Source organism: Carcharodon carcharias, chromosome 12 (assembly GCF_017639515.1).
Source record: "Carcharodon carcharias isolate sCarCar2 chromosome 12, sCarCar2.pri, whole genome shotgun sequence".
NCBI lineage: Eukaryota > Metazoa > Chordata > Chondrichthyes > Lamniformes > Lamnidae > Carcharodon > Carcharodon carcharias.
Genome location: NC_054478.1, coordinates 123,101,654 through 123,129,544, shown reverse-complemented (window position 1 = coordinate 123,129,544; position 27,891 = coordinate 123,101,654). Strand labels below are relative to the sequence as shown.

General features: G+C 42.0%; 1 protein-coding gene across 1 annotated transcript in view; it reads left to right on the top strand.

Moving 5' to 3' along the window:
* Window positions 1-12,856: 12,856 nt before the first annotated feature.
* The window catches only part of LOC121285318 (insulin-like growth factor 2 mRNA-binding protein 2), a 190,509-nt gene continuing 175,474 nt past the window's right edge, over window positions 12,857-27,891 (top strand). The window contains exons 1-2 of the mRNA XM_041201784.1: window positions 12,857-13,042; window positions 14,513-14,573. Of these exons, the coding sequence (XP_041057718.1) occupies window positions 12,871-13,042; window positions 14,513-14,573 (233 nt within the window). The 5' untranslated portion in view covers window positions 12,857-12,870. The remainder of the gene's footprint in view (window positions 13,043-14,512; window positions 14,574-27,891) is intronic.

Here is a 27,891-nt window from a genome sequence, read left to right as displayed (position 1 = left end):
TGCAAGGTAGGCAAAAGTGAGGTCATCCATTTCGGAGCCAAAATGGATAGAGCAGGATACTTTGTAAATGGTGAAAATCAGAAACAGTGGAGGACCAAGGGAATGTGGGGATCCATGTGCATAAGATCATTAAAACGTCAAGAGCAGGTACAGAAATAATTAAAAAAGTTAATGGAATGCTGGCCTTTATATCTAGAGTGCTAGAAGACAAGGGGGTAGAAGTCATGTTAGGGTTACTGGCTACTGGTCCTAAGGAAGGATATATTGGCCTTGGAGGGAATGCAGATTTATCGGAATCTCAGAATTGTTACAGCACAGAAGGAGGCCATTCAGCTCATCATGTCTGCCCTGGCTCACGGAATGAGCAACTCACTTAATGCCATTTCCCGCTTCCTCCCCGTAACTCTGCATATTGCATATTCTTCCTTTTTAGATGACTGTCTAATTCCCATTGAATGCTTCAATTGAACCTGCCTTCACCACACTCTTGGGCAGTGCATTCCAGACCTTAACCACTCGTTGCGTGAAAAAGTTTTTACTCATGTCGCTTTTGCTTCTTTTACCAATTACTTTAAATCTGTGCTCTTTTGTTCTCAATCCTTCCACAAGTGGGAATAGTTTCTCTGTATTTACTCTGTCCAGACCTGTCTTGATTTTGAACACCTTTATTAAATCTCTCTCAGCATTCTTTTCTCTAAGGAAAACTGTTCTAACTTCTCCAATCCATCTTCATAACTGAAGTTCCTCATCTCTGGAAGCATTCCAGTGAATCTTTTCTGCACTTCACATCCTTCACATCCTTCCTAAAGTGCGGCACACAGAGCTGGATGCAATACTCCACCTGAGACCAAACTGATGTCCTATACAAATTCAACAAAACCTCCTTGCTTTTGTATTCAGTGCCACCATTGATAAAGCCAAGGATACTGTATGCTTCATTAACCGCTCTCTCAACCTGTCCTGACACCTTCAATGACATGTGGAAAACAGTTGCAGAATCGGACAGAGTCAGCATGGATTTACGAAAGGGAAATCATGCTTGACAAATCTACTGGAATTTTTTGAGGATGTAATAAGTAGATTTGATGAGGGGGAGCCAGTGGATGTGGTTTATTTGGACTTTCAGAAGGCTTTCGACAAAGTTCCACATAGAGATTGGCGTGTAAAATTAAAGCGCATGGGATTGGGGGTAGTGTATTGAGATGGATAGAAAACTGGTTGGCAGACAGGAAACAAAGATTAGGAATAAACAGGTCTTTTTCTGAATGGCAGGCAGTGACTAGTGGGGTACCTCAGGGATTGGTGCTGGGACCCCAGTTATTCACAATATATATTAATGATTTAGATGAGGGAATTAAATGTAATATCTCCAAATTTGCAGATGACACAAAGCTGGGTGGGAGGGTGAGCTGTGAGGAGGATGCAGAGATGCTTCAGTGTGATTTGGACAAGCTGAGTGAGTGGGCAAATGCATGGCAGGTGCAGTATAATGTGGATAAATGTGAGGTTATGCATTTTGGTAGCAAAAATAGGAAGGCAGGTTATTATCTGAATGGCTATTAATTGAGAGAGGGGAATGTGCAACGAGACCTGGGTGTCCCTGTACACCAGTCGCTGAAGGTAAGCATGCAGGTGCAGTAGGTGGTAAAGAAGGCAAATTTAATGTTGGCCTTCATAGCCAGAGGATTTGAGTACAGGAACAGGGATGTCTTGCTGCAATTGTACAGGGCCTTGGTGAGACCACACCTGGAATATTGTGTGTAGTTTTGGTCTCCTTATCTGAGGAAGGATGTACTTGCTACAGAGAGACTGCAGCGCAGATTTACCAGTGATTCCTGGGATGGCGGGACTGACATTTGAGGAGAGATTGAGTCGGTTAGGATTATATTCACTGGAGTTCAGAAGAATGAGGGGGGATCTCATAGAAACCTATAAAAATCTAACAGGACTAGACAGGGTAGATGCAGGAAGGATGTTCCCGATGGTGGGGGAGTCCAGAACCAGGGGTCACAGTCTGAGGATATGGGGTAGACCATTTAGGACTGAGATGAGGAGAAATTTCTTCACCCAGAGAGTGGCAAGCCTGTGGAATTCATTACCACAGAAAGTAGTTGAGACCAAAACATTGTATGTTTTCAAGAAGGAGTTAGATATAGCTCTTGGGGCAAAAGGGATCAAAGAGTATTGGGAGAAAGCAGGAGCAGGCTATTGAGTTGGATGATCAGCCATGATCATATTGAATGGCGGAGCAGGCTCAAAGGGCCTAATGGCCTACTCCTGCTCCTAGTTTCTATGTTTGTATGTTTCATATGCACCCAGGTTCTTCTGCTCCTGCACCCATTTTAGAGTTGTAACCTTTATTTATATTGCCTTCCCCTATTCCTCACTGAATCACTTCAAAATTACTCACTTCACATTTCTACGTATTGACCTTCATCTGCCACCTGTCTGCCCATTCCACCAACTTGTCTGCAACTCCAAGGGTAAAATTACGAAGAGACATTACAAAAAGGGTTGTATTTCCTGGAATTTAGAAGATTACGGGTGATTTCATTAAAGTTTTCAACATATTAAGTGGGTCATATAGAATAGATAGAAAGATTCTATTTCTGCTGATTGGGGAGCCTAGTACTAAAGAGCATAGTCTAAAAATTAGTGTCAGACCTTTGAAGAGTGAAATTAGGAAACACTTCTACACACAAAGGGTGGTAGAAATTTGGAACTCTCCTCCGCAAATGGCAATTGATGCTAGGTCAATTGTAAAACTTCAATCTCAGGTTATTATCTTTTTAAAAGTTTATTCATTCATTGGATGGGAGTGTCATTGGCACAGCCAGCATTTGTTGCCCACCCCAAATTTCCCTTGAGAAGTTGGTGGTGAACCATTGCAGTTCATCTGGTGCAGGTTAGAAAAGGAGCTATTAGAAAGGGAGTTCCAGGATTTTGACCCAAGGACAGTGAAGGTACAATGATATAGTTCCAAGTCAGGATGGTGTGTGGCTTGGAAGGGAACTTGCAGGTGGTGGTGTTTCTATGCATCCCTAGCCCTTGTCCTTCTAGTTGGGTCATGGGTTTGGAAGGTGCTGTCAAAAGAGGCTTGGCGAGTTGCTCAGTGCATCGTGTAGATGGTACACACTTCTGTCAATGTGGGTCAGTGGTGAAGGGAGTGAATGTTTAGGTAGTGGATGGGGTGTTGATCAAGCAGACTGCTGTGTCCTGCATGGTGTTGAACTTCTTGAGTGTTGTTCAAGTTGCACTTTTCCAGGCAAGTAGAGGGTATTCCAACACACTCCTGATGTTTGCATTGTAGATGGTGGACAGGCTTTAGAGAGTCAAGAGATGAGTTACTGCACAATTCCCAGCCTCTGCCCTGCTCTTGTAGCCACAGTATTTATGTGGCTCGTCCAGTTACGTTTCTTGGTCAATGCTGAACACCAGGATGTTGATAGTGGGGGATTCAGCGAAGGTAATGTTGTTGAACATCAAGGGGAAATGGTTATATTCTCTCTTGTAGGAGATGATCATTACCTGGCACTTGTGTGAATGTTGTCCAGGTCTTGCTGCATTTGGACATGAACTGCTTCAGTATCTGAGGAGTTGTGAATGGTGCTGAACATTGTGCAATCATCAGTGAACATCCCCACTTTTGACCTTATGATGAAAACAAGGTAATTGATGAAGCAGCTGAAGATGGTTGAGCCTGGGGCAATACCCTGAGAAAATGTCCTGAGGCTGAGATATTTGGCCTCCAATGATCCCAATTATCTTCTGTTATGATATATGACTCCAACCAATGGAGAGTTTTCCCCCTGATTCCCATTGACTTCAGTTTTGCTAGGGCTCCTTGGTGCCACACTTGGTCAAATGTCAAGGGCAGTCACTCTCACCTCATTCCTAGAAATCAGTTCTTTTGACCATGTTTGGACCAAGGCTGTAATGAGGTCTGGAACCGAGTGCCACTTGATAACACTGCCAATTACATCTGCCATCACTTTTCTGATGATTCAGGGAAGCTTGATGGGGCAGTAATTGGCCGGGTTGGATTTGCACTGCTAATTGTGCACAGAACAATTTTCACACATTGTCAGGTAGATGCCTAGATGCCAGTGTTACAGCTGTACTGGAACAACCTGGTTAGAGTGCGGCTATTTCTGAAGCACAAGTCTTCAGTACTACAGCCAGAATGTTGTCAGGGCCTAAAGTCTTTGCTATATCTAGTGTCTTCAGATGTTTTTTGATATCACATGGGGTGAATTGAATTTACTGAAGCCTGGCATCTCTCGGCGACCTTTGGAGGAGGCCAAGATGGAGACTCCACTTGGCATCTTCTGAAGATGGTTACAAATGCTTCAGCCTTGACTTTTGCGCTGTTGTGATGGACAACCCCATCACTGAGGCTGGTGATATTTATCGGGCCTCCTTCTCTAGTTAGTTGTTTAATTGTTCACCAACTTTCACTACTGGATGTGGCAGGACTGCAGAATTTTGATCCGATCTGTTTGTTGTCGGATCGCTTTGCTCTTTTGCATGCTGCTTCTGCTGTTTAGCAAGCATGCTTGATGGTATTGTTAGAGTGAGAGAAATGCCAGGCCGTGAGATTACTGGTTGTGGTTGAATACAATTCTGCTGAAAGCCCACAGTGTCTCATGGATGCCCAGTTTTGAGCTGCTAGATCTGTTCCAAATCTATCCCATTTAGCTCAGTGGTCACACAACACAATTAATGGATTTTTGTTAGCCAAAGGTACTGAGCGATACAGGGCAAAGGTGGTATATGAAGTTAGCTTGCAGATCAGCCAAGACCTCATGGAATGGTGGAACAGGCATGCGGGGCTAATGGTCTCCTTCTGTGCCATAAATGACTCTATTGCTCCTGTTCCTTTATTCCTAGAGTATTTCACTCCTCCCAGAGGATACTTGATGGGGTGGGGAGTGTATATGCTGCAAAAGTCATCACAATTGCATGGGGCAGGTTGGATAGACCAGCAGGTATTTCCTGCCTGATACTTTTTACATGTTTGTATCTGAAATGTAGAACAATAATGAATCTTCAGGGCTTTTCATTCTGTACATTTCTTCTTTCCGTTCTCCTGTGAAGCTCTCACCACCAATTTTTCCAGCAGGGGGCGTGGTTTGTGCAGAACTGCATCGGTGCCACTCTGATCATCTGCCAAGAGGCACAGTTGAACCCAGGCAGGTCTGACCACGTCAGTTTTTTCTTCTGCCATCATATGGAGCTCCACCTAGAGGTTTATCTGAGAACCACAATATCCACCTGACAGTGATAATTAGAAAATTATGAAGGAAAGAAAGTATTGTATGGCACCTTTCACGGCCTCAGGATGTTCCAAAGTGCTTTACAGCCAATGGAATACTTTTTGAAGTGTAGCCACTGTTAGAATATAGGAAATGCAGATGCCAGTTTGCACAGACCATGATCCTACAGGCAGCAACAATGTAATGACCAGATATGCTTAGTGATGTTGGTTCAAGGATAAATATCGGTCAGGACATTGGGAGAATTCTCCCTGCTCACTTTCTAAAAATGCTGTTGGACCTTTTACCTTTCCCTGAGATGGAAGATGTCATCGGCTGTCCCTCAATTCGAAGACAAGGTCCACTCAGGGTAGCGACTTTCTGCCATGGATCTTCATGTGTCTGAACAGGCCAATTCCTGACCTGCAGATCTTTGGACACATTTGGCAGGATGATCTATGAGGTGGTGGAATCCAGAGTACAGGATTTGCTTCCTTTTATTCCCTCCTCTGTCGTGCTCTAACTCATCATTAAGATGTTGTGACTAAAATTGTGATGCAGCTTGATGGATAGGTTATCATTTTGTACAATTGGAGCAAGTTCCTCCCAGTCATTATGTTAATGTCGCTGCACCTCAAGGAGAACTTCAGAGTGCCTTTGAAGCATTTTCTTTGTCTTCCCCAAAATGTTGGCCACGAGAGAGTTGAGAAAACAGAACCTGGCAGGGAGATGTTTTTCAGCCATCATTGTCCATCCAGTCCATTGAAGTTGATTTTGCAGGAGTTTTGTCTGAAGCTGGTTTCAAGAAGGACACTGGCATTTGTGCGATGATCCTCCCACTGAATCTGGAGGATGCAGTGAAGGCACTGGTGATGGAATTTCTCTAGAGCTCTATGTGCCACTGATGCACAGTCTAGGTCTCACTGCAGTCGTATTGACAACAACTGCTGTTGTTAACTTGCGGAGGTCTTTATCGTCAAACGTTCGCTGCCATAGTTTGCAGAGGTCTGAGCTGGCACAGCTGATCTGGTTTTGGGTCTCTTCATCAAAGGTGGTCTTTTGAGAGAGGTTGCTGCCAAGTCATGTATGGGAAGACAAAGTCTCAGCTGAATGAAAACACTTCTGACAGAGCAACTCTCCTACAGTACTACACTGGCAGTGTCATCCTGTGTTGGATTGGAAATACTCACCAAGTCATGCAGAATCCTGAGTAGAGAGGGAGGTAGGGTTAACATTTCAGTTTTTGTCAGAATCTCCAACTGAGAAAGAATCATAGACCTGAAGTACTCACCCCTACCTTCCTACAGGCACTGCCTAACCTGTTCAGCATTTCCTGTTTTTATTTCAAATTTCCAACATCTGCCATATTTAACTTTGTGTTTTCATAGTGGTAATTAGCCCTGGAACCTAAAGTTCTGCCTGGGCGTTGCTGAGGCATTAGCCTGCCCTTATATTTTTGAAGAACCGAGAAATTTAGCAAATCAGATCTAACCTAGTTATGTTGTCACTGGGAATGATAAGTTTGAGAGGTGACATGATTGCTGATTTCAGGATTCTAAAAGAATGAGATAATAATATCATATGAAATAGGAGCAGGAGTAGCCATTTGGCCCCTTGAGCTAGCTCCACCATTCGATAAGATCATGTTGATATGATTGTGACCTTAACTCCACTTTCCTGCCTGCTCCCAATAACCCTTGACTCCCTTGTCGATCAGAAATCTGTCTAAGTCAGCCTTGAATATATTCAATCACCCTGCCTCCCAAGAATTCCAAGGTCTATTGACCCTCTGAGAGAAAAAATTCCACCTCATTAAATGGGAGACCCCTTCTTTTTAAACTGTGCCCCCTAGTTCTAGATTCCCCCACAAGGGTAAGCATCCTTCCAGCATCCACCCTGTCAAGCCCCTTCCGAATCTTTTATATTTCAACAAAACCATCCCTCATTCTTCTAAGCTCGATGAGTATAGGCCCACCTGTTTGACCATTCCTCATAAGACAAACCCTTCATTCCAGAAATCGGCCCAGTTAACCTTCTCTGAACCACTTCCAATGCAATTATATCCCTCATTAAGTAAGGAGACCAAAACTGTACACAATGTTGATCATGAAAAGTTGTTTCACCTTGTCCAGTACAGTCAAACCATGGACACAGCCTGCAGTTAAGTGTGGGTAAATTTATATCTAATCGGCTAAACATTATTTCAGTGAACAAGTGATCAATCTAAGGAACAGACTCCCTAGGCAGACTGCGAAAGCAGATAGTATTGATTAATTCAAGTGCAAATGAAAGATATTTCCTTCAGAAAAAATATTTTGGGATAAGAACAATAGGACACAAGAGATAGGAGCAAGAGGAGGCCGTACTGTTGGTCGAGTCTGCTCTTTCACTGCAATCATGGTTAATCATGGTTATGGGGAAAAGGCAGGAGATTGGCACCAGGTTCAAGTGCTCAGAGAGCCAATGCAGACACGATGGGCTGAATGGCCTCCTACTACACCATAACAATTCTGTGATTCTGTGATCTTTGGCTTTAACTCCACTTCTCTGCCCACTCCCCATATCCCTTGATTCCCTGAGAGACCAAAAATGTGTCTGCCCCAGCCTTACATATTTATACTATTAAATTATAATATTACATTATAGTGATACAGTATATGAGTAATTTAAGACATGGCATGTGACAGATATGACAGGTTTGGGAGGAACAGGAGACTTTGGAATTAAAGCAGAAAATGCTGGAAAAAGTCAGCAGGTCTGTCAGCATCTGTGGGGAGAGAAAAAGAGCTAATGTTTCAAGTCTTCAACAGAACTGGAGAGAGGTAGAAATATGATGTGTTTAATGCTGTTGAAAAAGACAGGAGGGGAGGAGCAGGTGGAGCAAAATATAAGGTTAGGGTGTTTGGAGGTCAGGAGAGATTGAATGACAAAGATGTCATTGTACACAAGACCAAGGGAGTGGTAAAGATAGTATTAAAGACTAAAGCAAGTGTTAAAAGTGGAATAAAGGTCAGCTTTATCTGAATAGCAGAATGTGTTAACAGCAGAAAAAGGGTCTGTGCTGTTTGAAAGCAAAACATAAGAACAAGATATAGACGGCAGGGGGAAGAGGGGAATCAAAATGGTGGACAGAGTTCATGGTCTGAAGTTGTTGTACTCAATATCTCCTGAAGGCTGTAAAATATCTAACAGATGTTGAGGTGCTGTTCCTCTGGCTTTTAGATCTTTGGTTCCTAAAGCATTTAACCCCTAGGCATGTCCTTGCGTTAAGTCTGGGTCTGTAGTAGGCTTATCCATGGAGTATGGTTGTTAATATTAGTAAACAACTCTCTTATCATTATATAATGTGACCTCCAGGGTGGAATATGTTTTTTTTGTCTAATAATTGCGATACTAACTATAAATGTGCTGTTTGTGGCCCGTGTCAACACTTAAGCTGGTCAGAAGTTTATTTGAAGTCTGCAGCAAATCAAAGATGAAGGGTGGTTCATGAAAAGTATGATTTTTGTCAGTTTTTCTGTTGCTGGATGGAAGATCTGAATTAAAAACCAAGCAGTCAGTTGCTTGAATAGCTGTAAATGAAGAATTGACTGCTCTATGTTATCTCTCTCGCCCTCCCAAACAAAGGTCCAGTGATCTTTGAAGTATATTGTAGATTTTGAGAGTGCGTCGTTTAAATAAAATGTTTTGCGCAAAAGCTGTAATTTGGAAAAACTAATGGCAGTTTTGTAAAATACAAAACTCATATACCTGGCCCTCTTCTAAACAATTGTTTTCAGTACTTGTTCCCTGCAGAATGAGGGCTGAACCCTTTTAACAAAAGCAAGATATTGCAGGTGCTGGAAATAGAAACAGAAAATGCTGGAAATATTCAGCAGGTTTGGCAGCATCAATAGAGAGAGAAACAGAGTTAACATTTCACCTGAGGTGGCTGAGTCAGCTTGTTAATACAGTACATAGGCTATTTAGCAGGCAGGTAAAACTTGGAAAGTCTCTGAACTTCACCACTGAATTCCAACCCAGACAGAGAAATGATGATGGTGGAACTGAGGCAGATGTTTCATTAAACTATTACCCTTTTCCCTTTGAAACGTAAGTTTAGTGTAGGCATCTCTTTGATAGAGATTGGGTGACAGTTTACTGGAAGACTATCTGAGGTTTATCCAAATCTTGACTGAAAGAATGGGATAAAAGTCTTCTTGGGGCCCGCTATAAGTATAGATTGTCTTAACGTGAGACTATAGTACAAAAATCGTCATAAGTGGGGACTAGTAGGATATAGTTTATTTAGAGGCCATAAGCATACCTGGTATCTGGAATGGGTACGCCACATGAACACAGTAAGAGGCATCCCTGAGTTTGAACTAAACATCTAGTGCTTTGCATATAATATTTGCCACAAGGTGATTTTGGATAACTGATCTTGACATGATGGGCAACAAGGGTGAAGATTGCATTTTCCTAACATTATTTCCCCAAACTGACAGACACAAATCCCTGCACAGATCTGACCTTGGCTCAGTTTGCTGGGGTATTGGAGATTGCCTGGACTATGAGGAGCAAGTTTCCTTCACTGAAAATCAAACTCTACTTCTCATCAGGGAGAAGCTTTTTTGTAGTTGAACAGCCAGTGGCTTGATCCCTGAACTGTAATTGAACATTTCTGTTGCATACTACTGTAATTGTGTCAATGGTGAGAGATGCTGGTACAGGCAAAATACTCCTGATGCTGGAAATCTGAAACAAAACAAAAATAGCTGGAAAAACTCAGCAGGTCTGACAGCATCTGCGGAGAGGAACGCGGTTGACGTTTTTAGTCCATATGACTCTTCATCAGAACCAAGCAAATAGAGAAATGAGGTGAAATATAAGCTGGTAGAGGTGGTTGGGACAGGTAGTGCTGGATAGAGGGCCAGTGATAGGGGGAGGCAAAGAAGAGATTGCCAAAGGTGTCATAGACAAAAGGACAAAGGGGTGTTGACGGTGGTGATATTATCTAAGGAATGTGCTAATGGTGACATTAAGGGTAGCAAGCAGGACAAGCAAATGGCAGATAGCTGTATTGGGGGTGGAGTGGGGGGAAAGGATCGAAATGGGCTAAAAGGTGGAGATAAAACAATCGATCGAAATAACTTTAAAAATAGGTGGGAAAAGAAAAATATATTTTTTAAAAATTATAAATTATTGGAAAAAGGGGGATCGGAAAGGGGGTGGGGATGGAGGAGAGAGTTCATGATCTGAAATTGTTGAACTCAATATTAAGTCCAGAAGGCTGTAAAGTGCCTAGTCGGAAGATGAGGTGCTGTTCCTCCAGCTTGCATTGAGCTTCACTGGAACATTGCAGCAGGCCAAGGATGGACATGTGGGCATGAGAGCTGGGTGGTGTGTTGAAATGGCAAGTGACAGGGAGGTCTAGGTCATGCTTGCAGACAGACTGAAGGTGTTCCGCAAAGTGGTCACCCAGTCTGCATTTGGTCACTCCAATGTAGAGGAGACCACATTGGGATGTTGGATTCACTTCCTGATTACCATTTTGTAGCCTGGGGATGCTAAATTGGTCATGGCACTTACTGGTGGTTAATGCATCGTGGCAAGTCTGTGGCAAGTCTGCGGTGCCATTTGGGATTTGGGGCAACTTATTTGGCTTCCAAGTTTGAATATTTCCTTGTCATTTCACAGGAGAGTACAGGAGGGAAAGCAATTGTTTTGTGCATTTAAATTTGTGGTTCTGTAATTCAGAATAGTATAGGTGTCAGCCATGGCTCTGTGGTAGCACAAACACATAACTGTGGATTCAAATTTATCTCCAAAGACTTCTAGGCTGACACTTCAGTGCAGAACTGAGGGAGTACTACACTGTCTTTCAGGTAATAAATCAAACCATTTGACCTCTCAGGTGGATGTAAAAAAATCAATGGCACTATATGAAAAGAAAGATTTGAATTTATAAAGTACCTTTCATGACCATACAATTTCCCAAATCACTTTGCAGCCAATGACATATTTTTGAAGTGTATTTACTATTGAAATATAGGAAGCACAGCAGCAAATTTGGGCACAGCAAACTCCCACAAACAGCAAGGACCAGGTCACTTGTTTTTTGTGAAGTTGATTAAAGGATAAATATTGGGCACGACACTGGGGAATAACTCTCCTGCTCTTCTTCAAAACAGTGGGATCTTTCATGTCCATCTGAGAGGACCAATAGGGCCTTGGTTTAACCTCTCATCCGAAAGGTGCTACCTCTGACAGTGCAGCACTGCCTCAGTACTGCACTGGAGTGTCAGCCTTAATTTTTATGCTCATGTCCTGGATTGGGATTGAACCCCTAACCAAGGTGAGAGTGCTAGCAGCTGAGCCACGGCTGATACTATTGGAAGAAAAGCGGGGGAGTTCTCCTTGATCAAAAACAGAACTCTGAAGAAGGGTCGTACGGACTTGAAATGTTAACTCTGTTTCTCTCTCCACAGTTGCTGTCAGACCTGCTGAGCTTTTCTAGCATTTTCTGTTGTTGTTTCAGATTTCCAGCATCTGCAGTATTCTGCTTTTATCTTAGGGTTCTCATTGATGCCCTGGCCAATATTCATCCCTCAACCAATATCACCAAAACAGATATAAAAACAAAAAATACTGGAACTACTCAACAGGGCTGGCATCATCTGTGGAGAGAGTTGACTAAAACAGATGATCTGATTATTTATTTATCTCATTGCTGTGTATGGGATCTTGCTGTGTGCATTTGGTCGTTTATTCCTACATTACAGAAACTACATTTTCAAGTACTCTGTTAGTTGTAAAGCACTTTAGAATGTTCCCGAGGCTTATTCTTTTATATTATTTGAACCAATAGATGCAAAGCTGAAAGTAACTAGGAAATTTGCTTGAGGTTGTAAAGGAGGCCGGTTTTCTGATAAGCTTGAGTGACGCCCAGGGCAGGTGGTCATCCGGTGATGTGCTCTCTCTGTTCAAATAACATGCACAAAACCTGTAGAGAATCCACATGAAAGCTGATTTGAGCCAATGACAGCCCACTCCGTTCATGTTAGCGAACCATGGCTCCGGCCAATCGCGAGCTTTTTATTTTTCTGAGCATTTCCCAGTGAATGTTCCTGTGCCACTTCCTAGTTTTGATGGTTTGGGGTTAGTTTGGATCAGTAGCACTGCGATAGGGGGTTTTGGGGAGGGCGAGATTTCTCCATCAGACACCCTTTTGGTTCTTTCTGCTAAATCCACACACACACACATCACCTCCGATTTCCATCCCTGGTGTCTTCGCAAAGCACCACGTGGGCTCCAATTTTTTTCTCTGATATTTTTAAGTCTGATTTTATTTAGAGGCGGCGCTTAAACCAAAGGAGCGTCGTAGCGACACTTTGAGTCGGACTCGCTAGCTTTTGTCTTTGGTGCTGGAACAGTTTAGTTGTTTGGAGGCAGACTTGTATGTTGTGTTTTTTATCTCTCATTTTTTGGGGGGAGGGGGAGGGAAGTGTAGAGCGATTAGCTCTTATTTTAATTTATATAATATATTTTTTTTGTTGTTGATAATTTTTCGATTGTGTGTGTGTGTGAGAGAGAGAGAGGGAGGGGGGGGGGTGGTGAGAGAGGGAGTGAGATCATGAATAAGTTGTATATTGGGAATCTGAGCTCGACTGTAACAGCCGCCGATATACAGCAACTCTTTGGGGAGAGGAAGCTTTCAATCGGGCAAGTTCTTCTCAAATCCGGCTATGCTTTCGTGGATTGCCCCGACGAGAATGCGGCTATCAAAGTCATCGAGACATTGTCCGGTAAGTAGAAGTTGGGAGTGGGATCCTTCTCTTTAGATTGGTGGGGGGGTGGGGGGTCGCGGGGGGGGGGGGGGGGGTGGGGGAGGTAGAGAGCTTTCTCCCTAAATCTCTACCCTCCCCAAGAGAAAGGGGGGCGGGGGGGGCGGGGGGAGGTTGAAAGGACAGTCATCCATTGCCATATTGCCTTCATGTTGGCCGGGACAGTTGAGTCTGAGCTTTTCTCCTCTTGACACTTTCAGACTGAGACCTCAAGGTGTGAGAATCACCATTCAACTGAAATACGGCAGCAAAAAACAAACTGCTCCATTGAGGATGAATTTCCTTTTTGGGTTCGAGAGGAGGAGGTTGGTGTTGGAGTAGGGGTGAGATTACATGCCTACCTCTCTCTTCTCCTAACTTAAAAAAAAACAGTGACAGGGCAGAGCCCAGAGCACAGCCCCCATCCCTCTCCCACTCTTATTTTTTCCTGATTTTTTTTGTCTGATTTTATTCATGGACCGCTGGCTGAGCTCACCCCCAGAAAAGCCCGCGCCTGTGTTCCCCGAGAAGGTGCCCATCATTTTACGAGGTGTCCTGTCTCTAGGGGCTGGGGATCGGGAGCAAAGTGTCTGTAAATAGGTAGCGAGGAGGTAGTGGGGATAGGGCTAGTTAGTTGCATCTGAACTGCGCCAGGCCATAGTATCTACACACACACACACACATTAAACATGCTGGAACCTTCTCAACCATTCAAACACAACTTTCACTTCAAAGCACCAGTTCCCCCGGCCCCAGGGGGAGGGAAGGGGGAAGGATGGTAAGAGGTGTTGGCTGGGTGGGGATGGGGGGATTAGAGAGAGCGAGTGGGCCACCTCTGCCCCCCCGGGCTGGGGCAAAGAGCTCAGGGCTGCTTCTCCACCCCCCTCCTTCTCCTTTACCTCCCTGCCCTAGCTTCAGTCCATGACTGAAGATGTGAGGCGTCCCTGGTGGGGCTGCTGGTGTGTCTCCCCCTCTCTCCATTCGCCTGCTGTTTAAAAAGCGGGGTGGGAGGTGGTGAGAAGCATGGCGGCTCCGTCCTTCATTTTGTGAATCAAAAAAAATCTCTTTCCTTTGGCGCCGCTTTTTTGTTTTGTTTTGCGTGTGTTCCTTTAATACACGAGTTGCATTTCTATAAATATTAATAAATGGCCCTTTTAATGATTTAATTCCAGCTTCTTGCAACGAAAAAAATCTAAGAATGGAATATTTATTTTGCTTCTTTTAAAGACCCCCCTCCTTTGCCCATCTCACTGTCCTGCCACAAGTTTAACAGGAGAGCGCGTGGGGGCAACTTGTGCGGGATTGTTACAATTGAATTGTAACATTGAACTGATTACATGGGGTTCCGGGGATGTGTCAATTTCACAGCCCCTCATGGTCATTTCATTTCGCCACCCATTCCATCCCTTTTTTTTAAAAAAAGAATATTAGTTATGCTTTTCTTTTGCTCAGGCAAAGTGGAGCTTCACGGCAAGGTGATCGAAGTCGACTACTCCGTCCCCAAAAAGCAGAGGTGAGCGTTTATATCAATTTTTTAAAAATCCTCGCTGTTTGTGCTGTGTGTTTTTACTGCTGCCCCCCACCCTCCAATCATGCGAGGGCACAACTGTGCGGATATTCCTTAAGACTTTAGATTTGTGTTGAGTATTGCCTGGTTTAATGCGAGTTTCCAAATTTCTGTGTTTGTGCAAAAATAACCCATATTTAATTTGCAATAAACGGCACCCATGTAAGCACTATTAATGCCAGCATACAAGAGTGAAATCTTTATTACTTATTTTAAAACCTCTTTGAATTTAGATGCTCATAAAAGACAGAAAAGAATTGAAGGAAATTATAGTTTGCCATCTCAATAAAAAAACCTTTTGCAATAGTCAATAATCAGTTGGACTTTCATTTTTGGAGAGTTTCCTGTTGTGCAATTTATAAAAACTCTGCTGTTTCTAAGAGCAGTGATCTGAAACTAACTTTGTGCCTTGTTAATTTGTCTAGATTTGTTTTCCTCAAAAAGATTAGGTAATTGATTTCAAAAAAGTTTATGAAATAAATGTTACATATTTCTGACTGTATGTTAGAAGATTCTTCCCTAATTTCCGCACCCTTCAAAAACTAAATCTCATTTATTCTGTATTGCTTTGATAGCAATTTCTGTTATCCAACATAATCAAAAATAAAGCACAAATAATGTGACAGAACTATTGAAACTCAATTTAAACTGGAACTTTTGTCATGAATGTAATATTTTGTGTCGCACGTGATGCTTTAAACTTGATGAGTTTGGCACAAAAGAAAGTTGTAGTCTTCATATTTCTGATATTGGTGCATAATCCTTAATTATTATTATGGACTGCTCCAGGTAAAACACCCAGTCATATTTAAATATGACATTAATATAGAATGCACAAAATGCATCAGAACAATACACCCAAAAGAGAACTGGAGAATAAGTAGAATAACTGTGACAAGGGAAGGTGAGATGGCAATCTGTTGGAGAAAGCTATTCAGCAGTGTGCAGAGAAATGCATTATTGTATTGTTTTGTAAATAATGTTATTGGAAATGCAATTATCATATTTTTAAAAAGATATATGTTTTAAAACCCAAATGATTGGTGCAGGCAGCCATGTTTACAGTCTACTCTTGATGAGGTGTTTGTCTTCATTTAATAGTGGTGTTCTGCGGGTGTCAATTTGTGTGTTTTGTACCATTTACTGTTAAACTGATCTATCAATGTATTCTGATTGATATGTGGCAGATGAATTTTTTAAAGTTGCAAACTAGCTGTTGAAAGAGTGCAGTGCATGCCTTATGTGTGTCAGTTTTTGGGGCATATCTGGATAAATTGCCTTTACTGAGACTGCTCTTCCTAGGATGTTACTATTGGTGCAGAAGGGTTAAGAAAGCTTTCTGTTATACCTATTACTTTTCCTAATTGTATCTTTATATTGTCATTTAACCATTGCCCCCATCACCCTCTTGTGCCTTTCTAAGGGGATATGGGCGGGGTTGGGGGACCACTACAATATTAATATTTGCACTAGTTAGGTGTAAGGTCCTGTAGCTCATTGATTTTAAAAAGGGCACCAGTCTATAGGTGCCGGTTATTCCAAATAATGCGTGTGAGAGAATGATTTTATTTCAAAGTGCTGCAAATATCGGGAGTGAAATGTGAGTTACTGTCAATCCCGTTCTCCTGCTTATCTTTTGCCATAGTGGGAGTAGAGTACTGGGGAGAACAAAGTGCTGGCAATTCTAAATAATAAAACCCACTTTTTTGTTCTGGAGAGACCAAATTGTAGCTGATAAACTTGTTCAGCTGCTGACTAGTGGAGACCTTGAAGCGTCAATAATGCCCCCGCCAACAAAAAATGACTCCCACAATTTTTTAAATATGCTTTTAGACAGAACTGTTGACACGAGTTGTGGTCATCTGTCATGTAAGGTCTTTTGTTGCACAAAACCTGAACCAACTGAAAATGGTGCGGCTAGCGCAAAGCATGGGATGGACTATTGGTGTACATAGGTCAGTCATTGCCCATTTTGCGAAGGTGTAAGATGGGCTATCTCCATGTTGAAATATTAAATAGAAGATATTAGTGCCTTTTTAAAAAGAAACGTGTACTAATGGAATAGCTAATTCCTTAGATTACCTTTGCACTCTTTAAAATTTACCCCTCTTTTTGCACAGGGTAATGTAAATAAAAGGTGTGCTTTTAGTCATGCAATGAAAATTCAGAGGTAAAATATTTATTTCCAGTAATAGGAAAGGGAACTTTCTCGGGTTTTTTTTGTAGAAAATGCATATGGCTGTACTGTCAGAGTAAAACCATAGAGGAGACCTTATTCTTTTAAAGATTGAATCTAGTTACACACTTCCAACAGTAATCTCCAATTAGATCTCAGGTACAACATTCCTCCTTGTACCTGATTTCCCATTTTGTGCAGGAAAAAAGGATTTCACATCACTTTGTTGCTTCATTTGAGATCTGAGGGGTTATTTGGCCAGCGTCCAGTAGTGGAGGGAGGGGGGGGTGGTGGGGGAGGTGGTGCTGCTGCAGAAGTTTAATGTTATTGAAGGGATATCATTTGTGTGGTAGATTTTCTTTTACATGACAGTGACTGAGAAAGAAGCTTTTTGATGGAAAAGGCTCAATGTTGTAATAAAGCACCCAAGGATAGCATACAAGCCTTTCCTTTTGAAGATGAAGTTGGTTTTAATTTTGAGCACATTAATAGGTATCTGACAAAACAGCAGTCAAAAAATATAGGTTTATGCATTATGGTGACTGACTTCCAGAGAAAACATTTTTTTTAGATTTAATGTGTATAGAATACCAGGTTTGTTGGTGGGAGTCCCTTTTGCAAGAGAATTGCACCATCCCAAAACTTCAGGTGAAGATAGATTGACAAATTTATTTTCCTTAATTTAAGGGTTGAAATTGTATTAATGTACATACAGCTTTTCAATAGTTCTCTTTAAATAAGAAAATAATTTCAAGTCCCCAGTATTGTGATCTGTAGTATCACACATTATACAGTAGGTTGTGTATGCGGAGGTATGCAACAAAAATAAAATTCTCATTAGAAAAGTTTTCACTTTTTTTAGTGGAATAATAGGAGCCGACAAGAACAAACTACTGCAAAGGGACATGGTTGGGATATCGGTATAAAGACCTTGCCTGATCTGAGGTTAAGTTTATAAGAGAATCTAATGAATTGTGTTTCTTTGGCTGTGATCACACAGAAGGAAGGTCACACAATAGTTCCCAGATGCCTTTCCTTTGCTGTACTTTTGTTAGCAAGTTGAATAAAAAGGATCAAAATTTGTCGCAATTTGTCCCGTTGCTAAAATAAAATGGGTTATAAAATCATCAAATCCAAGTATAAATCCTGTTCTTGGATACTACAAATTTTATGCTTATTTTATTTTCTGTTGTTTTCATATCTTCTCTAAGCTGTATTGAAGGGCAGTTGAGACATTGGTGAGTGGAAAATAAACAGATTTACTTTGTCTCTATTTTCTTGATTTAAATAATATGATATCTCAGTTTTTTTGCTGTGTAAGAGGCTAGTGTTCAGTGTCTGGCATCACCAGGTAATTTATGGTTATAAATAGTAGAAGAGGGAAAATTTACAGGGCTATGAAAAAGAACAGGAGAGAGGGGCTAATTTGTTAAATTTTTCAAAGAGCCAGCATAGCCACACTGGGCTGAATGGCCTCCATCTGAGCTATATAATTGTGTGTGCAGAGCCCAGCCGATGACTGGTTCTGGTAATGGCTCCTTACTTAGCTGCAAAAAGAAAGATACTTGTTTGTAAAAAAAACCTAAAACTCCCTCTTAATTAAACAAAATAGATGAGTTTTAGAGTTTTGAGTGTGGCCCATTTTGAGGGACAGAAAACCTTACCTTCTATTATTAACTCTTGGTGTTATAGTTTGGAGCAATGAAAAACGCCCAGTCATACAAGTTTAGACTTTGTCCTCTTGATCTGTATCTGGACAAATTGTTTGAACATATATAACATCAAGGAACAGTACTGGTATGCTACATAGCTGTTGGAGTAATTAAAGGGATCACACAAGGGGAGTGTTGGGACCTCACTTTGTTCTATAGTGTGCTGGTACCAGTAGGCTAAAGAAACCTTCATACAGAATTCTAGAACTTGAATGTTAATAAGTTGGGCAGTTGTAGAAAATCACCATGTTGGTATTTCTGTTCCTCAATGCAATGCCAATATCATATTAGAAATTCCCGGACTGTAATGTTCAGAAGTGTTCTGCCTGACACTAGGGGAAAGAATCTAGTGGGAACAAATGTTGAACTGCCTTGTAATCAGTTTGCATTTGATTCAATTCCAGTGCATGCACAACCTGAATCTACAGCTAAATCCCCATCTCCTTTACACTTCCCAGTTAAATGACCCAGTGAGGACCGAGGCTAATGATTCAGCCTGCCCAGCAGTCTTGAGCAAACACTCCAATGCTCCAAATGGCTGGCAAATTTTCTTCCCCTGCCCAGTTTCTTAAAATTAATTTACCATTCATTCTCACCCCTCCCTTAAAATAAATCACAAATGAAGAATGTTGGAGTTGTTAGTTCAATGTTAAATTACAACAAAAATAATTATTGAACTTCCTTCAGAAAAAGAAGAAAAATTCTCATATTGAGACAATCTTATGTAGGGATAACTTGGGTCTCTAAGACTGGACGTATTAAACTTTCCATGAGATTATTAAGCATTTAACAGTTAGGCATGAGAGAAAATTATTTTCTAGATTGTAAACATTTAGTTACAGCTTGCCTTTTATGTGGGTAAATTATTTGCTATTGACTGTCAGCAGCTCAGAGTAAACAATCAGATTTATGCAGGAGGATGAAGTCTTTGACTCATATTTTCTACAGTCTAGACAGTACTGTGACTTGTGTTGAGTGAGTGGATTTGTAGCATATGTGAATGTGTCTGTCTCCTAAATACCAAAAAAAGTTTGGACTGAGCCAGGCCAAGCCCTCCAGTAATAGAGGTTCTCCCAGTGGTTGACATTGTGATAATGCTACTGCAGAATCATGTGCACATTGTAAATGGCCGTGGAAAATTGTTTTCTGAAACATGAGGTGCAAACTTTTAAAATATTTGTTTGACACAGTGTCGATGGTGCAAAGCAGTGCTATTCTACCTTGCCTGACTGTGACTGAAAAATCAGTAGAAAATGAACTATATCGCGGGAGGAATTTGTCACTTCACAAATGATTGGGCTTTACCTGAAGTGAATGCAATGATCAGAGGCAGAAAGTGAATTTCAGGTTGATTTAGAGTATTCACTAACGATTGATGTTGGCTATGTTCGGACATTGTGTTAGCTCATTGTGTTGTAGGGGCAATCTGTTGTAACAGACAGTGAGGGTGAAGTGTGTTCCTGGGACATGTGTTTTGTGGAATCCTCTTCTGTTTGTGTTTAATCAAAGCAGAAAATTCCAGAAAAACACAGAATAGCGAAAACGCAGGTTAGCGTTTCTGGTGGAGAATATGCAATCGAGTTCTGCAATGTTCACACTTGCCAAGTATTTACAAGACCAACAACTTTAATTTCAGATTTCCACCTTTTTAAAATACTTATCTCCCAAATTTTCCCATTCTTGTTCCTTAATATTATTTTGATGTATACGTGTCAAGTTCATAGTTTGTCTCAAGGCAGTGCCCATTCAAAGTTTTGAGCGCTTATTTGTAAGAACGGACAACAGATTTGTTGCACATTAAAGATGTTACACTACCCCACCCAACACACAGTATATAAATGGATCTAAATTCGTTAATATGCATGTAAATGTAAATATTAAATACCTGTATATTAATATAATGTAAAATTTGGAAGGAGTTTTCATGCTTTTGTCAGTGTCTCACCTGTACAATATCTGGTGAGCTTAGGAGACATATGTGTGGTGTGGCAGGTGTTTGTTGAGCTCATCTTTAGCAGTGCTGAAATTGATTGTGAGCTGATATTGTTCCTAAATATGGGGAACATAGGTCCCAGATTTGGCATCATCTAATCAGTAGTTCAGCTGATGAAAGTCATTAAATTTTACGGATTAAATCCTTCCAAAATTTCAGCTAGTGATTTGCAGCATGTGCTGTTCTTGGGTCATTTTTTGATTTCTTTTGTCATCTTAAATTGTGGATTGTTTCCCGGTTCACAAGATAGTTTTGAGGATTCTTGAGTGCACGTTAAATTGAAATAAAATGAAAAGGACTTATTTAATTTGTTGAATTTAAAAATACTGTTGTTTATTTCTAATGTGCTTTCTCCGGATCTTCAAATAAAATTGAGGAATAAGAGTTTTTAAAAAATATTTTTCCCCAAATGTTTGGTTAGAAGTGTCAAAGTGACTTAAGCACCAAGTATTGAAACCAGGAAACAACTCTTGTTAAATGGAGAAAGTTTAATGCCTCAGAATGGATTTTGCAACAAATTGTCTGAAGTTCTCAAAACAATTCACTTATGAAAGTGAAAAGTTTAATTACTGTTTTGTTTGAGAATAGTGTACTGAGAATTACAAGTATTTAGATACATAAGGTGAGAAAATAGATGGTTATTTGTTAGATTTTGATTTTTTGGAAATGGGTGGGATATCTTCAAAATGGGAATGAGTGACATTCTTCAACATTTTTCATTGTTTAATTTCAGGTGAAATGGAAATAATTTTGCTTTAATAGATTTTTTTCTGTTTTAATTCAGATGAAAAGGCATAATTTTATTTCATTGTTGCAGTGCTACACATCTATAGTGAAACTAAATCTATTAATTCAAAATTAAATGAGCATCTTCCGCTCTTTTAGGAGGTTGTATTTTGGTGTTGTGTTCTGATGAAATCTCTTGTTTGCACAATTTTTTTTAACCACCATACAAACGAATTTCATTAAAACATGTCCCTTTTTGAGAGGGTGTGTTCAATGGGAGTGCACAAAATTTAAAACACAATCAGGAAGTTATAATGTGATGTTGCTCTATTTACTGACAGCTTATTTATATTTTCTGTAATTCATAGATTTTGTTATTACTGGCTGTTTAATTGCCAGCTTTTAAAATAACAAAATCAAGCTGAATGCCTACATAAAAACAGTTGCTGCACTTTGCATTGATGGGTTACATGTCTGAGCCTTAATAGGCATTGAATAAATGTGAGAGTATCAGTGTACAGTTCAGTTACTTTTTACACGCCTTCAGTGGAAAAGGCTTGGTTTGTGTGTTCAGTATTCAGAGATTAGTCTGTGGGATCAAATGTTAGTTTTTTGTAAAATAAAATGATGTTGAGGGGTAGGAGAATCCAACTCTTTTCTTGCTCCAGTGCAATGGATGGTTTCTATTCTGTACTTATAAACCTTGTCAAATTCAGGACACAGGAACATCAGAAGTAGGAGCAGACCATATTTTCACAACAGGTTACAGGTGACTGAAGGCAATTGTGGGGGGAGGGATTCATTCACAAGCAATGTTAATGCAGTATGTGGCCACTAAGATTTCAGTACTGTGGAAGAGTGAGTATGTGGAATTTTTACAATTGAACCGAGGAATAGCCAACTGTATAAAGCTAGATTCTCTACTGCCAAACTTGGGTTCTACCTTGAAAGAGAATTTGCGGCTTTATAAGATTAGGGTGCAGTACTCATGGATACAAGGCTGTCACTGTTTAACATGAGAGTTTTAAAGGTCTCACTTTTTAACTGGGGTACAGCATTGGTGGGTATGGGCCTATTGCTGTATAATGCTGGGGTACAGTACTATGGTATAGGCCTATTGCTTTATAACACTGGGATACAGTACTGTGGTTACAGGCCTGTCACTGTATAATTCTGGGGTACAGTACTGGTGAGTAAAGGTCTATCATTGTATAGTACTGATGGTTACAGTACTGGTGGGCACAAGTCTGTCACTGTGTATTGGTCAGTACAGGTCTTTCACTGTATAACATGGGTACAGTACTGGTGGGTACAGGGCTATCTCTGTAAAACACTAGGGAACAGTATTGGTGGGTACAGGTCTATCACAGTAATACTGATGCGCACAGTACTGGTGGGTACAGGTCATTCACTGTATAACATGGGAACAGCACTGGTGCATACAGGCCTAACACTGTATAATACTGGCGTACTGTACTGGTGGGTACAGGTCTATCACTGTGTAATAATGATGGGTGCAGTACTGGTGGGTACAGGTCTGTCACAAAAAAACACTGGTACAGTGACTGCTGTAGCTTTGGTAGTCCTATCACTTCTGAGTCAGAGAGTCATGGGTTCAAGTATCCAGGGATGTGAACACAAATATCTCAGCTGACAGTCCAGTGCAGTACTGAGGGAGTACTGCACTACCAGAGTGTCGTCTTTCAGATGAGATGTTAAACCGATACCCCACATGTTCTTTCAGGTGGACATAAAAGATCCCGAGACACAGATCTAAAGGCAAGCAGGGGACTTATCCCTGGTGTCATGGCCAAGACTTATCCCTTCTTCAACATCACAAAAACCGATTAGCCATTATCACATTACTGTTTCTGTGATCTTGCTGTGTAGAAATTGGCTGTTGTATTTCCAACATTCACCACAGTTACTGCACCTCAGAAGGACTTCATTGATTGTACCGTCCTTTGGGGTGTCTTGAGGTTTTGTTTATACAAATGCAAGTTTTTCTTTCACAGTGCGGGCCTATCCCTGTATAACATTAGGGTACAGTACTGGTGGATACAGGTCTGTCACTATAACACAGGTACAGTACTGGTGGGTACAGATCTGTCACTGTATAACATTGGGGTACAGTACTGGTGAGTACAGGTCTGTCACTGTATAACACTAGGTACAGTACAGGTGGGTATAGGTCTGTCGCTGTATAACACGGCGGTACAGTACTGGTGGGTACAGGTCTGTCACTGAACAACATTGGAGTATGGTGCTGCAGAGTACAGGTCTATATGTGTATCACCCTGGGGTACAGTACCGTCCCTGTAAAACACTGGGTTACAGTATTAATGGGTACAGGTCTATCACTGTAAAACACTAGGGTACTGTACTGGTGGGTGCAGGTCTATCACTGTATAACATGGGAACAGTACTGGTGGGTACAGGCCTGTCACTGTATAATACTGGATTACAGTACTGGTGGGTACAGGTCATCCACCGTATAACATGGGCACAGTGCTGGTGGGTACAGGTCTGTCACTGTGTAACACTGGGGTACAGTACTGGTGGGTACAGGCCTGTCACTATAACACTGGGGTACAATACAGGTGGATACAGGTCTATCATTGTATAATAATGATGGGTACAGTACTGATGGGTACAGGTCTGTCACAAAAAAACACTGGTACAGTGACTGCTGTAGCTCTGGTAGTCCTATCACTTCTGAGTGAGCGAGTCATGGATTCAAGTATCTTGGGATGTGAGCACAACTGTCTCAGCTGACAGTCCAGTGCAGTACTGAGGGAGTACTGCACTACCAGAGTGTCGTCTTTCAGATGAGATGTTAAACCGATGCCCCATATGTTCTTTCAGGTGGACGTAAAAGATCCCGAGACACAGATCTAAAGGCAAGCAGGGAAGTTATCCCTGGTGTCATGGCCAAGAATTATCCCTTCTTCAACATCACAAAAACCGATTAGCCATTATCACATTACTGTTTCTGTGATCTTGCTGTGTAGAAATTGGCTGTTGTATTTCCAACATTTACAACAGTTACTGCACTTCAGAAGGATTTCATTGATTGTAACGTGCTTTGGGATGCCTTGAAGTTTTGTTTATACAAATGCAAGTCTTTCTTTCACAGTGCGGGCCTATCCCAGTATAACACTGGGGTACAGTACTGGTGAGTACAGGTCTGTCACTGTATAACGCACAGGTACAGTACAGATGGGTCCATGTCTGTCCCTGTATAACACTGGGGTACAGTACTAGCGGGTACAGGTCTCCTGTATATCACTGGGGTGCAGCACTGGTGGTTATAGGTCTGTCACTGTACAACATTGGAGTGAGGTGCTGCAGGATACAGCACTGGTGGGTCCAGATCTGTCACTGTATAACACTGGGGTGCAGTGCTGGTGGGTCCAGGCCTGTCACTGTATAACACTGGGGTACAGTGCTGGTGGGTCCAGGCCTGTCACCGTATAACACTGGGGTGCAGTGCTGGTGGGTCCAAGTCTGTCACTGTATAACACTGGGGTGCAGTGCTGGTTGGTCCAGGTCTGTCACTGTATAACACTGGGGTACAGTACTGGTGGGTCCAGTTCTGTCACTGTATAACACTGGGGTGCAGTGCTGGTGGGTCCAGGCCTGTCACTGTATAACACTGGGGCACAGTACCGGTGGGTCCAGGTCTGTCACTGTATAACACTGGGGTACATGCTGGTGGGTACAGGTCTGTCACTGTATAACACTGGGGTACAGTACTGGTGGGTCCAGGTCTGTCGCTGTATAACACTGGGGTACAGTGCTGGTGGGTACAGGTCTGTCACTGTATAACACTGAGGTGCAGTGCTGGTGGGTCCAAGTCTGTCACTGTATAACACTGGGGTGCAGTGCTGGTGGGTCCAGGTCTGTCACTGTATAACACTGGGGTACAGTACTGGTGGGTCCAGTTCTGTCACTGTATAACACTGGGGTGCAGTGCTGGTGGGTACAGGTCTGTCACTGTATAACACTGGGGCACAGTACCGGTGGGTCCAGGTCTGTCACTGTATAACACTGGGGTACATGCTGGTGGGTACAGGTCTGTCACTGTATAACACTGGGGTACAGTACTGGTGGGTCCAGGTCTGTCGCTGTATAACACTGGGGTACAGTGCTGGTGGGTCCAGGTCTGTCACTGTATAACACTGAGGTGCAGTGCTGGTGGGTCCAGGTCTGTCACTGTATAACACTGGGGTGCAGTGCTGGTGGGTCCAGGTCTGTCACTGTATAACACTGGGGTACAGTACTGGTGGGTCCAGTTCTGTCACTGTATAACACTGGGGTGCAGTGCTGGTGGGTACAGGTCTGTCACTGTATAACACTGGGGCACAGTACCGGTGGGTCCAGGTCTGTCACTGTATAACACTGGGGTACATGCTGGTGGGTACAGGTCTGTCACTGTATAACACTGGGGTACAGTACTGGTGGGTCCAGGTCTGTCACTGTATAACACTGGGGTGCAGTGCTGGTGGGTCTAGGCCTGTCACTGTATAACACTGGGGCACAGTACCGGTGGGTCCAGGTCTGTCACTGTATAACACTGGGGTACAGTGCTGGTGGGTACAGGTCTGTCACTGTATAACACTGAGGTACAGTGCTGGTGGGTCCAGGTCTGTCACTGTATAACACAGGTACAGTGCTGGTGGGTCTAGGTCTGTCACTGTATAACACTGGGGTACAATGCTGGTGCGTCCAGGTCTGTCACTGTATAACACTGGGGTACAGTGCTGGTGGGTCTAGGTCTGTCACTGTATAACACTGGGGTACAATGCTGGTGGGTCCAGGTCTGTCACTGTGTAAAACTGGGGTACAGTGCTGGTGGGTCTGGGTCTGTCACTGTATAACACTGGGGTACAATGCTGGTGGGTCCAGGTCTGTCACTGTATAACACTGAAGTACAGCACTGGTGGGTCCAGGTCAGTCATTTTATGTCATGGGTACAGTGTTGATGCATACAAAAGTATTGAAGAGAAATAGTTGTGTTTATTGATTATCCTCAAAGCACATTGATGTCTATGTATTTGACAAACTCTGAGTATGCTGAAAGAGTCATGTTTTTCTATTCGAGCATCTTGGTGTAACTGTTGTAGCTTTGCTTCTTGATGATATAATTTGCTAGTCTGCAGGGATTACATCTTCGGGAATGAAGCGATGTGAACTCGAGCTCGTGTGCTCAGTTTTCCCTGTTTCCTAACTCTCAAAGTCGAGTTCATCCATCACTTTACTTGCAGACTTACATTCACCTCTAGTCCGGCAAAGTCGTGATTTTGAAATTCTCATTTTTTTTTTCATATCCCTCCTTAGTCTCGTCCCTCCCTATCTCTGTAACATGCTTCAGATCTTCCAGCCTCCGAAATCTCTGCGGTCCTGCAGGTCTGGCCCCTTACGCAACCCTGATGTTAATTGCCTCACTGTTGATGGCCGTGTCTTCAGCTGCTTAGACCCTAAGCCCTGGAGTTGCCTCCCTATATCCCTCCACGTCTCCTCTCCTCCTTTAAGACTTCTTTGGAATTTACCCCTTTGACCAAATTTTGGATCACGCCCTAATATCTGCTCATGTGTCTTGGTGTCAGTTATATTTGATAGGTCTCCTGTGAATTGCTTTGGGATGTTTTTCTATATTCGGGGCATTGTAAAAATGGAACTTGTCATTGACAGTTTGATGAGTTGCTGCCAGTGCTTAGTGCCTGGGTGTCGGTGGAGCCTTTCAGCGTGTGTGGTGCATGGTTCTAGTTTTGACTTCTGTTGTGTGTGAAGTTTTGGGTTCAGGGCAGTGCGTTTGCAATGTCATAGTTCCCAGGTGTTGAAACGGAATTAAGTTTTTTGCTGTGAATCTTCTCCTCTGGGACATGTGTGCTGCTGGATTATTTATTTGAGATCAAACCTTGTTGATTTTACCCTGTAATGAACTGCGGATCAATAGGAGGCCATTGACTTGCCTCACACGACTTGCTTGCTTTTTTTTTTCTTGAATTTTTTTTATGCAGTGGAAAATGATTACTTGTAATTGATGTCAAGCAAAGTCAGGTGCGTACTGAGTACTGGTTGGGTTCTCGGTTCTCTACGTTTCAGGGTCCTCACGGTATTTGGACAAAGTATATTTGTCATTACCTGTTGATGCTATTGGGAGCTTAGCATGTTTTTGGGGGAGTGGAAGGAAAGTTTGCTGTGCCTCAATCAGGTGTATCAGGAATCAATAAATTCTTGATGGGTTTGAACACTTTAGGAACGTAGAAACAGGATTAGTCCATTCAGCTCCTCAAGCCTTCGTCATGGCTGATTCATATTTCAACTCAACCTTTTATCTCGGTCTTGAAAGTTCCAATTGTCCCATTGTCCAGAAGCCTGCAGGGAGAGAATTTCAGATTTACACTACATTTTATGTAAAAGAAAAGTTTTCTACATTACACCATCAGCCACCCTCCTAAAAGTACTCTGGTGACTGTAAAGTGCTATGGGATGTTTTGCGGATGTGAAAGGCACTATATAAATGCCAAGAAATTTGCTTTCCTGATATCAGAACGAGGCTGTTTAAGGGATTTTTATATTATATCACTCTTTTCTGGATTCTCCTGCATGAGGGACTAGTTTTTCTCTATCTAACCTGTCGAACTCCCTTAA